The 13,687-nt window shown below is 37.7% G+C and overlaps 1 protein-coding gene across 1 annotated transcript in view; it reads right to left on the reverse strand.

Annotated features, from left to right (window-relative positions):
• Positions 1–13,687, reverse strand: part of LOC114031725 (lipoxygenase homology domain-containing protein 1-like) — a gene marked incomplete at its 3' end in the record, with an annotated part of 576,714 nt that overhangs the window by 498,260 nt on the left and 64,767 nt on the right. Inside the window, exon 2 of the mRNA XM_027846874.1 lies at positions 9,592–9,652. Within this exon, the coding sequence (XP_027702675.1) occupies positions 9,592–9,594 (3 nt within the window). The remainder of the gene's footprint in view (positions 1–9,591; positions 9,653–13,687) is intronic.

A 13,687-nucleotide genomic window follows, 5' to 3' on the forward strand; every position in this document is an offset into this window, starting at 1 on the left:
AAAAAGTCATTTGGGAACAACCTACTCCACCTTACCATGCCTGTAGTTGTCTTTTTAGTTGATTCATTGTCTAAAGTTAGACCATGGAGTTTTAAGAATACTATATGGAGAATTTTTTTTTAAAGTCACTTATTCACTATGATAATTAAAATGGTAATGCTGAATCAACAAAACATCTTACAGTAAGCTAAACATCTATCTCTACCACACAGCTTTTTCTGTCTCCCTGTGACTCACTTAATCACAGAAATGATAGGCTTTTAAAGATGTAAAATTTCATTATTTTGATTATATAGTATAAATTAAAGCAACTTATAAGAAGTCTAAAACTGAAAAGAAGATAACAAAGTCTAGTTTGTCACGCCTAATTATACATCAAACATTTAACATAAAAGAAACTGAAAAAAAAGTGTTTCATGTGTGATAATATACTATACACATTATTTCAGGTCAACTTCATTTACATTTGAGTAAACTAGATTTAACCTAGTCTTTTTTAAATACAAACCAACAAAGATACTAGAGTATTTAAATTACTCTTTATATCTTCAATGATACCATACAGTTAACACTGCTGGTGTGCTGGACACGGTCTATTACCATTTCGTAGCATGATAATAGTTTTATGTCCAACATAAAGATATAGCAAAAATAAAGTTGAACTGAAAAGAAAAACTCCATAACACTAGCTTAAAAAAAATCTTATTTCAGAAAAATGAAAAATGTTTCTGTACTCACCAGGAATCGAAGTCTTCCTTAAAAGTTTTCTTTTAAAAAGATTTTCAATTTGTTTGTTAACTTACATGAATTTCATTGATTATTTAACCACCTCACTTGGTGAAATGAACGAAACACTTTCAGGTTTATTCCAAATGAGTGTCTGCCTAGGGATTGGCTAAAGCCAATTAACTTAATCTGAGCTGATGCTAATCACCAGTCAGTGCTGGTTTTGGTTGGATGACAATCAGAACCAAATCTGCTGAGTTGCAGGTTCAGAAGTTCAGGTATCTTTCTAATTAGAATTTCTTTTTTTGTATAATTTTTCTGGTTTTGTGTCATATTCACAAGTAAGCACATCTCTAATTTACTAGTATTTCTCACCCATTGTTCAGACCTGACAACCTCAAATTCTCATTTCTTTATATTAAAAAATTTAAAAAAATGGTTGACACTTGATCCATGGAATAAATAACTCTGAAATAATGTTTGTTCAGAAAATTCATTACAAAAAGAAAATATAATGACCTAAGCTTCTTTCCCCCTTAGCATTCATACTGTTTAATGCCACATCATTGTAACTGTAATACAAATGGTTATCAAGGTAAAGAGTTTGGTTATTTAGCACTGCACAAGATGAAAATAAGTAGCACCTCAAGACAGACAAAAGACTGTTTCTGAAGACACAGTCCAATTGCACTGCTATGTTTAATTGTAGTGAGATTGGAACATGTTTCAGGATTTTACAAAACAGTATCTCCACAGATGGCAACTGTTCCCTCTAATGCCTAACAGTGACCTAATCTGATTTGAAGATGCTTTTCCTAATCAGAACTTGAGCAAGCTTCGCATCTCTGTTTTGCACAGCGCCTCAAGGGTACCAAGAAGAGAATCCCAGTGACAGCTGATTCCTTTAACTTATACATTCTGCCAACTTCTGCCTATTCTGCTGCTTTTAAAAAAATCAATCTGTATCTATGTTTTCTTCTGACTTATTATCCTTCAATTCACAAAATTCGCACGACTGCACACTTTTGCCTCAGATGTATATTTTGTGACAAACTACCCGGTTAAAATTAATGATATTAATAAAAGTTGGGCTAATCCTGTTGTTTTCTTTCAATACAGACCTCTGTCTGTAGCTAACCACCTAACTTTCTCCAGAGAGACATTTCTGGTGACAATAAACAAATGTCAGTTTACAGAGAGAGAATCTGCATTTATAGAGGATCTCTCTTGGTTGGTTCTGTTTCTTGTGCCATTGCCTCTGCCTTCTGGTTTCCTTACCCCTCCTTGCCTTGCCGTCTGAGGCTTACTTGCTCTTGGTTCACTATTTCACTAGGGTTAGCTCCCTTGCAATTATGTTCAGCAGCATCAATGGAAGCCTGCCTCGCTCAGGCTGCAGGGTAAACAGTTTGGCTATTTAGCCTTGCACAAGATGAACATGAATGGCATCCCTAGACAGGCATTCCTCACCTGTCACCAAGCAGGGTGCATAAGCTTAGGAAAGAAAACAGGGTGGAGACACTATTGTGCGGTCCATGTGGAACAAGCACTATATTTCTTCCTTCCTGCCCATGCTGAACCCTTGAACCCTGAAATCTGCCCTGCATTAGGAATTTTCTATGTATCTCTTCGTATTGGCATTGGATGAAATCCAGAACACTAAAACTGGGCCTCCCTACCAAAAACTAGCTACCTCTCTGCTCCCTCCTGATTCTACCTAACTAGATAGCAGGCATGGCTTGCTACTTGCACAGATCTCCTTGATTTTTGACTAGGTTCTGTGCTATGGACTCAATGTATATACTCACTGCCTCTTCTGACCTGCCACCCTCTGTTACCATCAAAAACTGGTATAATAGACTGACACTTTCACCTTGCCCCTGAATGCAGACAATGCTAAACAGCCTGACCTCTATCCAGCCTCCCTGAATTCTTTGCTAGAGTTGAAGTCAAGAAGAACTGAGTTTGAATCCCACTTCAGACACTTGCTAGGTGACTGACTTTATCACTAAACCTCTCACAATCACAATTTTACCATCAGTAAAATAGGAAAAAATAATTGCTATATTTGCCTCATCTATTTTGACCTCTATGTAACCCCTGACACTGTCAATCACCCTCTTCTCCTTGATACTCTGTCCTCTCTGGGTTTCTGTGACACTGTCCTCACTTGGTTCTCTTCCTACCTGTCCGACTACTCCTCAGTCTCTTTTGTTGAATTTTCATCTAGAACATGCCTGCTAACCATGGTTGCCTGCTAATATTCTGTCCTTCTCCCTTCATGCTTTTTAGCTGGTGACCGCACTGAAGGATTTAGAAGGCCACATGTGGCCTTACGGCCTCAGGTTCCCCACCCCTGTTTGAGCTCTAATCTTGTATCACCAATTGCCTTTATGGACATACTGAACTGTCTGATATACATCTACTACGTACGTCCAAAATAGCTTCTTTCCTCCATAAAAATCCTTTTTTCCCAACTTCTCTATTACTGTCAATGGCACAATCATCTTCCCAATAATATAGGCACACATCTTTAGTGTCATCCTCAACCCCTCACCTACACTTGTCCCATACATACAATTGGTTGCCAAATCTTGTCATTTTTACCACCACTCATATAGCTGCTGCCCTAATTTAAGGTCTCATCACCTCATGCCTAGACTACTACAATAGTCTTCTTACCAGTCTCCCTGTCTCATCTCTCCCCACTGAATCCATCTTCTACTCAGCTGCCAAAGTGATTTTCCTAAAGTGCAACAGTGATCATGTCATTCTTCCTAAAATAAATGTCAAAGGCTCTGTTTTACCTCCATGATAAAATACAAGATCTTCTGGCATTTAAAGACTGGCACAACTTGGCCGCCTCCTGCCTTCCTAGGCTTCTTACATTTTACTGCCCTATGTGACTCAGTGACACTGACCTTTGAGCTGTTCCTCTCAGACAATTCTCTGTCTCCTGACTGTGCCTTTTCACTGACTATCCCCCATTCCTGGAATGTGATCTTGCCTACCTCTGCGTCTGAGCATCCCTGTGATGTTGTTCAATAATTTTCAATTGCGTCTGACTCTTCATGACCTCATTTGAGGTTTTCTTGGCAAACGTACTAAAGTGGTTTGTCACTTCTTTCTCCAACTAATTTTACACAGGAGGAAACTGAGGCAAACAGGGTTAAGTAACTTGCCCAGGGTCACATAGCTAGTAAGCGTCTGAGGTCAGATTTGAACTCGGGTCCATTTGACTTCAGGCAAAGCACTATATCCACCATACCACCTCTGAGGTTACCTTCCATTTACACTGCATATATGTATAGTTATTTACATGTTTTCTTCCCCATTACATTACAAGCTGATAACAAAAACAGTTTTTCCCTTTCTCTCTATCCCCAGCGCTTAGCACAGGGCAGACACATAGTAAATGATTAATAAATGCTTATTGACTGACTTGCTATACTTCATATTCCATTAGGTGGTTGCGAGCATCAAATGAGATGATGTATATAGAGCATATCACAAAGCTTAAACCGATATACAAATGGTGCTCATTTTTTATTATCACTGTATCTCCAACAACCAACATTGAACTTGGCAAAAAGAGGTGGTTAATAAGTGTTTGTTGAATTTAATTTTTCTCACCTCTTGCAGTTATGGGACCTAGAAACTTCAGCCTCTCTCCAGACTGGATTTATGTCTACCTTTCCCAGTGCCAACCCCTTACCTGACTGGTTCTGGCTAGCTTCTGCCCACATTCTAGAATGATACCTGAAAAATACAGATGTTCATGAAAATCAAATAACAAGATACTACAAAGGAGGTGGAACAATCCTGGCACAGTGAAACCAAGGAGACTATTCAGATTCAGGGAAGGGTAAGTGATCTTTCAGCCCATCTAATCCAAACCCAACATTTTTTGATGGGAAAATAAAGAGACAAAGAGACAGACAGACAGGCATATGTAGAGATTTATATATTTATAGAGATATACACACATACATTTATGTTTATACACACACATATAGTTTTTTGTGAATTGCTTGGGACAAGTGATAACTGTGCTGTAGTTTCGTTTTGTGTCAGTAATAGTCATGTGTGTAGGATTCTACTGACACTAAACTGACTCAGAACAGCTAACTTTGACCAGATGAAACTAGACTGAGGGATGGGGGAAAAGGAATAATAATTTTTGTAGTACCTTCTACGTGCCAGGCATCGTACAAAGCATTTCATAAATAGGTTCTCACTTGAATCTCACAACAACCCTGTGAGGTAGGCTCTGTTGTGATTTTCATCACAACAGAAACTGAAGCAGGCAAAGATTAAGTGACTTGTCCAGGTTCATACAGTCAGTAAGTGTCCGAAACCAAATTTGAGCTGAGGTGTGCTTGACTCCAGGCCCAGCACTATATCCATTGTGCCACCTAGTTACCTTCCCCACCTTTAGTTCTCTGTCAGTGCATGCTAGATTTTCTGTCATACATATTTTTTTTCATTGATGTCTTTTATCATGCTTTTAATTGTCACTTTAAAAAATGGCTATTAGTCCAAGGAAACATACAAAAGTTGTCAATCTTAAAGAGCACACTTCATTGACTGTTAGAGATATTACAACAGCTGATGATGAAGGGAAGTCAAGCATTTAAAGGATCATTCAAGCCCCACAATGAAACAGTATCAATCACACCAAAAATGTAAAGGAAAGTGTAATCAAAAATGAAAGTCAATGCCAAGAACTAACAAACTATTGCTGCAAAAACATCCAAATAAATGCTCAGAAAACAAGGCGAATGAATAATTTGTTCCTCTACAGCATGATGTAGACTTCCTGATGTTGAAAAATAGAGGGGGAAAAAACAGTTAAAAAAAAAACAGTTGCTAGCAGTTTCTATGTGAAAAAATACTTATCATGAACATGACAATACAAAAACTGATACATTAGAGATTGGAGAAAGAAGGTAATTTTAATTATTAAAAACACTTTTAAATTTAAAGCTATATAAAAATTATTGTCAGAAGATAGTCAAGGGAGTTTTCAAAATCTGAGTATCTTCATCACACCCTAAAAGGTTCCCTCAAAAAATGTTGCAGTGATTTTATTTCCAGTGACTTCCATTGGAAGTCTTATCTCTATTGAGTAAATGATGAAGTCTGATAAATCTATTTATATACTGAGAAATAATAACATTCTGTAACTACAAAAATTTCCAAATGGAGATGAAATATAGCAACATGACTTTGCATCATGCGACACATCAGTCAGTCAGTTTTTTAGAACATCACTCTCTCCTGGTTCTCTTCCTAACTGACTACTCTTCAGTTTCCTTTGCTGGAATTTCATCTAGGTTACACCTACTAACACCAAGTGTCCCACTCTCATCTCTTTGTATTTATTATTCCACTTGATGATCTTATGAGTTTCTATGGATTTAATTATCATCTCTATGCCGAAGATTCTCAAATCTACTCAAATCAAGTCATCAATGTCTATCTATTTCAGTTTTCTCAACTATACAATGGGAATAATAATAGCACCTACACCCCAGGATTGTTGTGAGGATCAAATGAGATATTTGTAACATGCTTAGCACAGTGCCTGGCACATAGCAGGCATTAGCATCCAGCACCTCATTCTTCAGAAAGAGCTTCAGATTTGTTTTTCACCTCCAAGTACTCAGTGGTCCTGCTTTCCTTCCTCACTCCAAACTCTACATGTAGATCAGAATTTGTTACTGTCACTTTAATACAATATTTTTCTTAGTCTTTACCACAAAACTTTTTCTCCATTTCTTTAAGGAATACTTCATTGTCTCTGTTAGGCTGGGGTGCAAAGAGGAATTTATTTCGCAGCCCGATAATTCAATGGATTCCAAATCCAATAAATCATTAGGCTTCATCTGCCCATCTTTTACACTGATTAAAATACAAACATTCCGACTCTCAATTCAATTATCTTTCCATTACAACATACTTTAAAAAAATTTTGTTGCATATGACATGGCTTGAAATACATAGGTCATCAAACATGGCTCAGAAACATTTTAGTGAAACATTGACTGTCACAGTGGGCAGCAAGGTGGTGCAGTGATTATAGTACTGGCCTAAAGTCAGGAAGACTCATCTTCCTGAGTTCAAATCTGGCCTCAGGCGCTTACTAGCTGTGTGACCCTAGGCAAGTCACTTGACCTTATTTGTCTCAGGTTCCTCATCTATAAAATGAGCTGGAGAAAGAAATGACAAACCACTGCGGTATCTTTGCCAAGAAAACCCCAGATGAGGTCACGAAGAGTCAGACATGACTAAAATGAATGAACAACAACAAGATTGTCATGGTGTTGGCATTTGTTATCATAGGGTTTTATCAGAGAAGGGGAGGCAGAATTTATTTCCCAGTCTCTATTTTGACTAATCATCTCTTCCTCCGCCTTGATTTATATTTATTTTATTTATATATCTCCGGTAAATATGTAAGTGTAGTAGAAATAATGCTGATTTCAGAGTCAAAAGTCCCAATTCTGTTATTCCCTAGCTCTTTGGGCCTCAGTTTTCTCATTTAAAAAATATGCAAATTAGACTAATTGACTTCTAAGGTCTCCCCTACCTCTTAAAGGTCCATGATCCTAAAAATGTCTTATCCACCTAATTTATTAGTTCATTAAAGGGAGACTCTATGTTGTATTTCATCTCTATCTCTCCCTCAGCGCCTAGCAAGTGTTCTACACATACTAGGGGATTGATAAGTATTTATTGAGGCTATTTTCAAGATGGATATAGATAGAATAAACCTACAGGTGAATCTCCCAGATTGGGGGGGGGGGAGGAGGAGTCCTCTCTGCCTAAAGATTAATATTTGAAGGTCATCAAGTCATAAGGTTGAAATAGATTTTAACAGCCATTCCACAAGTGACAAGCATCACCTTAGTTTCCAATCTTTTGCTTCCAGCAGCTGCTGGTAGGTAGAACACTGAGCCTAGAGTCTGAAAAACCTGAGTTAAAATTTGGTCTCAGATACTTTGTTTTGTGGACCCCTTTGGCAGCCTGGTGAAGCCTATGGAACCCCCTCCTTCTTTAAATACTGTTTTGGTTTTTTTTTAAGGCAATTGGAGTTAAGTGACTTGCCCAGGGTTACACAGCTAGTAAGTGTCAGGTGTTTGGTCTGAGGCCAGATTTGAACTCAGGTCCTCCTGACTTCAGGGCTGGTGCTCTATCTCCTGTGCCACCTAGCTGCCCCTTAAATAGTGTTTTTAAATGTATAAAACAGCATGCGTAAGATTACAAAGGAAAACCATTATATTGAAACACATAGAAAATATATCCTTTGACACAGCTATACTACTGCTAGGCCTCTACCCCCAAAGAGATCAAAGAATGAAAAAAAGGGCCTAAATATACCAAAAATATTTCTAGTAGAAGGAAGGAAATAAGCATTTATCAAACACCTACTAGGAGTTAGGCACTGTGCTAAGTACTTTTTAAAATATTATCTCATTTGTTCCTCACAACAACCCTTTGAGCTAGGTGTTATTATTATCTGCATTTTATGATTGAGGAAACTGAGGCAGATAAAGGTTAAATGACTTGCCCTGGATAGCAGAGCTAATAAGTATCTGAGACCAAATTTGAACTCAAGTTTTCCAGACTCTAGGCCCAGTGTTCTACCAGCTGCTACTGGCAGCAAAAACCTGGAAACTAAGGTGATACTCAGCCCTTGTGGAATGACTGAACACATTATGGGGTATCAATGTAACAAAATATTATTGTGCTATAAGAAATGAGGGGAAAGATTTCAAAGAGCTATGGAAAGAATAGAGTGAAGTGAATAGAACCAAAAGAACAGCCTTATATTATAACATCAATATTTTAAAACCAAAGCATTTTTAACATTTGTATGAACTGATGAGAAATGAAATTAACAGAACCAGGAGAATAATTTATACAATACCAACAACACTCCCAAAATAAATAGCTTTGAAAGTCATAAAAACTCTAAACAATGCAATGACCATCCACGATTCCAGATGACCAACAATGAAGCATTCTCGCCACACACTGATAAAGAGGTGATAGACTACAAGTGAAGAATGAGGGACATATTTTTAGACACAATCAGTGAGAAATTTTGTTTTGCTTGACTATGTATATTTGTTACAAAGACTTTGTTTTTCTTTTTCTTTCCTCCAATGGGATAGGAGTGGGTTGAAAAGAAAAATCAATTCCCATTCCTTAAAAATTTTTAATTTAAAAAAGAAATATAATCATAAAGATATTTTTAAAAACATGTTCATGGGTCCCAGGTTGAATATTTTGATTAGTTCAGCACCTTCACTTTCCAAGTGAAATTTCAGCCAGATTAAGCAGTTTGCCCAAGAGCCAGGAGGTAAATTCAAGAGCTCTAACAACAAATTTAGTGTTCATCTCACTATTCCGTACTGCTTCTCATCATAGGTAAGGTATAGTTTTTAACTATTAATTACACAGAAAAACACATGACAGCCATCCATCAAAAAACAAGGAAAATGTTTTTGTCTGAATGTATTACAACTATTTACACTTTCTTTTCTGCTTAACTTTGTAAGATGAGGGCTTAAAACAATTTGATTTTTTTTAGTGAAGTGCTTATAATCATGTATCCTATAAACTTGCCACATCATTCCATTATGCAAATGACTTATAAGCTATGCAATTTAGCTATTAAGAAGTAGAATGTTTAATTTTGCTAATCTTATCATGAAAAAGCTTAACTAGAACTCTAATAATCATAATATATATTTCAATTTTTTAAAAAGTCTACATTGCCTACTAAAGTCTATTGAAAAATACCAGGGCTTAAGATTTATGACATGATGCTGAATGTATGAGTCAGCAAAATATACCTACCATATCTCCAGGCTTAGATAGGTATACCGATGTTGACTTCAAAGTAGTCAAGGAGTAAAGCCTACATGGACAAAGCAAGAAACAAAAGGTTTAAAGTGGATTATGGTTAGTGGGGAAGGATAGTAAACATTCCCACTTTCCTCAACATTTTAGTATAGTGGAAGAACCACTGGATTTTAATTCAGAGAAGCAGATTTGAAATCATCAGAGAATCAAACTTTGAATCATAACTGATGCTTAATACACCTGGGAAAAGTCACTTTTTTTCTCAGGACCTCAGTTTCCTCATATGTAAAGTGATTGGTCTCTAAGGTCCTTAACACTCTAACTCCAATAATCTTCAAGTCATGCCATAAATTATTCATTTCTCATATGTCTTGTATCATATGGAACTTCTAAGAAATAAAAAGAAGAGTGAAATTCTCCATCTACTCCTATATTCTCTGAAAAAGGCAGAAAATACCTCTTTTTCTAATACTCAGACTACATGTCCATTCAGGGTAAGTGCCTTTTCCTGGACCATTTCCATGCTACTGGGGGTGGAGCCAAGATGGCAGAAGGAAAGCAGTGACTTGCTTGAGCTCTCCCACAAACCCCTCCAAATACCTATAAAAAAATGGCTCTAAACAAATTCTAAAGCAGCAGAACCCACAAAAAAAACAGAATAAAACAAATTTCCAGCCCAAGACAGCCTGGATGGTTGATCAGGAAGGTATATCGTAGCGGGTGGGGACAGGAGCGCAGTTTGGCGTGGGCGCGCAGGCCGTGGACTGAATTGCAGGCAGCTGTGGCGGTTTCCAGACTTCTCAACCCCTGAACACCAAAGACAACTTAGAAGGTCAGTGGGAAAAGTCTGGGACTGTGATGAGAGAGAAGGGCAGCAGCTCTCTCCTGAGCTTCTGGTCCACAGACTGAGGGAAAATCGAGTGGCTGATCAGAGGGGAATTGCAGGAATCCCTTGCTTTACCGGTGCTTGGATCTGGGTCACAGTTCTGAGGGACGGTCCTGGGGTGAGGAGGAGCGCTAGTGCGGTGGAGCTTGTTGTGGCAGTGGAGAGGAAACACCTCGCCCCTTATCATAGCACCTTGGAAGAACTGAAAAGTTTCAGGTCCCTAGAAGTATCTCTGAAAACAGCTGTACAAATCCCTGAAGCTTGGGACAGTCCATTTCCATGCTACTGAAAAGCAGTTGTAAGCATCCAGTAATATATCAGTTGATAAGCATTCAAATTGCTTTGTGGAGTCCATATCTCCAACTGAATTTGTATAATTTGTTGTTCAGTTATTTCAGTCATGTACAACTATTTTTGAACCCATTTGGGATTTTCTTGGCAAAGATCCTGAAGTGGTTTGCCATTTCCTTTTCCACTCATTTGGCAGTTGAGGAACTGGGGCAAGCAGGGTTAAGTGACTTGCCCAGGGTCACACAGCTAGTAAAGGTTTGAGGCCAGATTTGAACTCAGAAAGATGAGTCTTCCTGACTTCAAGCCCAATGCTCTATCTACTACACCATCTAGCAGACTTAATTTATATAGTTGTTCTTCACAAAACACCCAACCAATTTCACAAATTTAAGATGATAATTCCCACCAGTTCACTTTCCAATTCATTCTGAATGGTGCTGCCATAGTTATCCATGATAATGGTAACAATAGATGTCATTCAACTGCTTCCAAATTTCAGTGGCTTAGCATTCATGATACAATGGCAAAAATATTGAGTCCAGGATCATAAGACATGGTTTCAAATCCTACCTCCAACAATTACTATCTGAAGGATCTTGAGCAAGTGATTTAAACTCCTAAGTCTCAGTTTCCCCATCTTTAAAAGAGGGGATTGGACTAATTGACTTCTGAGAGCCCTTCTGTGGTAGACAGAGAGCTGACCTCAAAGCTAAGATATAGTCCCATCTCTGACAACACACTGACTGTGTAGATCTGAACAAGTCATTTAACCTTTTAGTACTCCAGTCAACTCTCTGAGACTGTTAAGTTGCAGAGAAGTGCGAATTTGTAGTGGTAGAGTTTCCCTATCCAGGAATTCCCTATTGCAATGAAAACACAGGTTCATATCCTTATCCCTATAACACTGCTTATTGAATCAAGTCTGGATTCTTCACTCTGACATTAAAGTCTAGCTGCAATCTGACCCTAACTTTTTTTCCCAGTCTTATCCCTGACAAGAAAAGAAAAAGGAAGGAAGGAAGGAAGGAAGGAAGGAAGGAAGGAAGGAAGGAAGGAAGGAAGGAAGGAAGGAAGGAAGGAAGGAAGGAAGGAAGGAGAAAGGACAGAAGAAGAAAGGAATGAGAAAGGGAAGGAAGCAAAAGAGAGAAAGGAAGAAGAAATGAAAGAAAGAAAGAAAGAAAGAAAGAAAGAAAGAAAGAAAGAAAGAAAGAAAGAAAGAAAGAAAGAAAAATTGTCATTATAAACAGACAGTTCTGTTGATAGTCCTCAGACCAAAGTTTCTCCCCTCTTTCCCTTTGCTCATATCACTTGTTCCACCTCAGTGGCCCTCCACATTCTTCTCCATCTAGCTTACCTATCATTGATGATTCTTCCCGAAGACTCCTCCAACTGAAAATATTTCACCTCCTTCCTAAACCTTGTGTGGTTTTGTTCATACCTCTTTTTGTGTACTTTTCTTAACTCCTCTACTGGGTCAAAAGTTCCTTGAGGGAAAGAGTACACCTCATTTATGTCCATATCAAACCTAGCGCCTAAGAAATAGCTTTTCACTTGGTAGGTGATATATAGTCTTAGTACAAGTCTTAGTACACTTTTAAGCTACTAATAGATAAAACTATATATACACATCATTAAATTCAAGACCCCATAAGGACCTACCAATACAGTACCTTGCAACTGTTACATGCTTAATAAATACTTGCTAAATTTGATATTTTAAAGGAATTATAAGTGTTCCCTAAGGTATTAAATAAGAACTACCATCAAATCACAAAGGAAATTATCACATTATAAACCTGGGTCTAGGTTAAACTTTCTAACTGTTCCAAATCTGTTTACATCCTGTCCAAGAAAAGTGTTCCAAAAAATATGCATTTTTTTAATATGCTGCTACTGATAAGATTCTTTGAAGCATTTAACTAATGTACTGTTTCATTGACCTCTGTGAACTCTTACCAAGCTAATACGTCCCAACCTTTGTTCATAAGATTTTGAAAAGAAAAACGTGATAACCAACATCAACTAGAGTGAAAAAAAAAAAAGGAGAGAAACAAAAATACCCAGAGGAAGAAGGAGAGGTAGTAAATTAGTAGTTTCTATATTAGATAATCAGAGTTAAAATAAAATCAAGGTGATGGTTCTTCTGGTACACTTTACAACCAAAGATAAGTTTTTAGAGCTGGCATCTAAAATCAAGTACATGGTTAGAGATATGTATTTATGCATTTATCTATTCAACAAACATTTATTAAGAACTTAACATGTCCCATTATGTTAGGACTTGTGAGGGATTAGAAGATAAATGAGGGCTTGGTCCCTAACTTCAAGAAACTTTATAATCTATTTTTAGAAGGAAAGATAAAAAATGTATACAAAAGGCCTTGTATTATGTTCAAGTACCATAGAGTAGTACAGCATCATGACATGGGAGTTCAGAACAGGAAAAGAAGGCTTCCATCGAGGTCAGCTAGAAAATTATTCATGGAGGCATAGCTTTCAGGAATAAGGAGGTGATAGTCCCACTGTTCTCTGCCCTGGACAGATCATATCTGGAGTATTGTGTTCTGTTCTGGGCGCCACATTTTAGGAAGGATATTGATAAGCTGGGGAGTATCCTGAGGAAGGTAACCAAGCAACCAATATGGTGAAGGGCTTCCAGGTCATGCCACACAAGGACTAGCTGCAAGAGCTGGGATGCTTAACCCAAGCAGGAGAAGAATGGGGGGGAGGGGAAATCAATGACAAGATAGCTATCTTCATGCATGTGAAAGATACCACTGCTTACCCCCAGGAGAAAGAACTATAAGTAGTGAATGGAAGCTGCAAGGAGACTGGTTCAGATTTGATGTAATGGGCTGCTTCAGGAAAGAGCTCCTGTCACTGGAGATCTTTTTCTTTTTTTCTTTTTTTTTT

This window comes from Vombatus ursinus, unplaced genomic scaffold, assembly GCF_900497805.2.
Source record: "Vombatus ursinus unplaced genomic scaffold, bare-nosed wombat genome assembly UNPS02015255.1, whole genome shotgun sequence".
NCBI lineage: Eukaryota > Metazoa > Chordata > Mammalia > Diprotodontia > Vombatidae > Vombatus > Vombatus ursinus.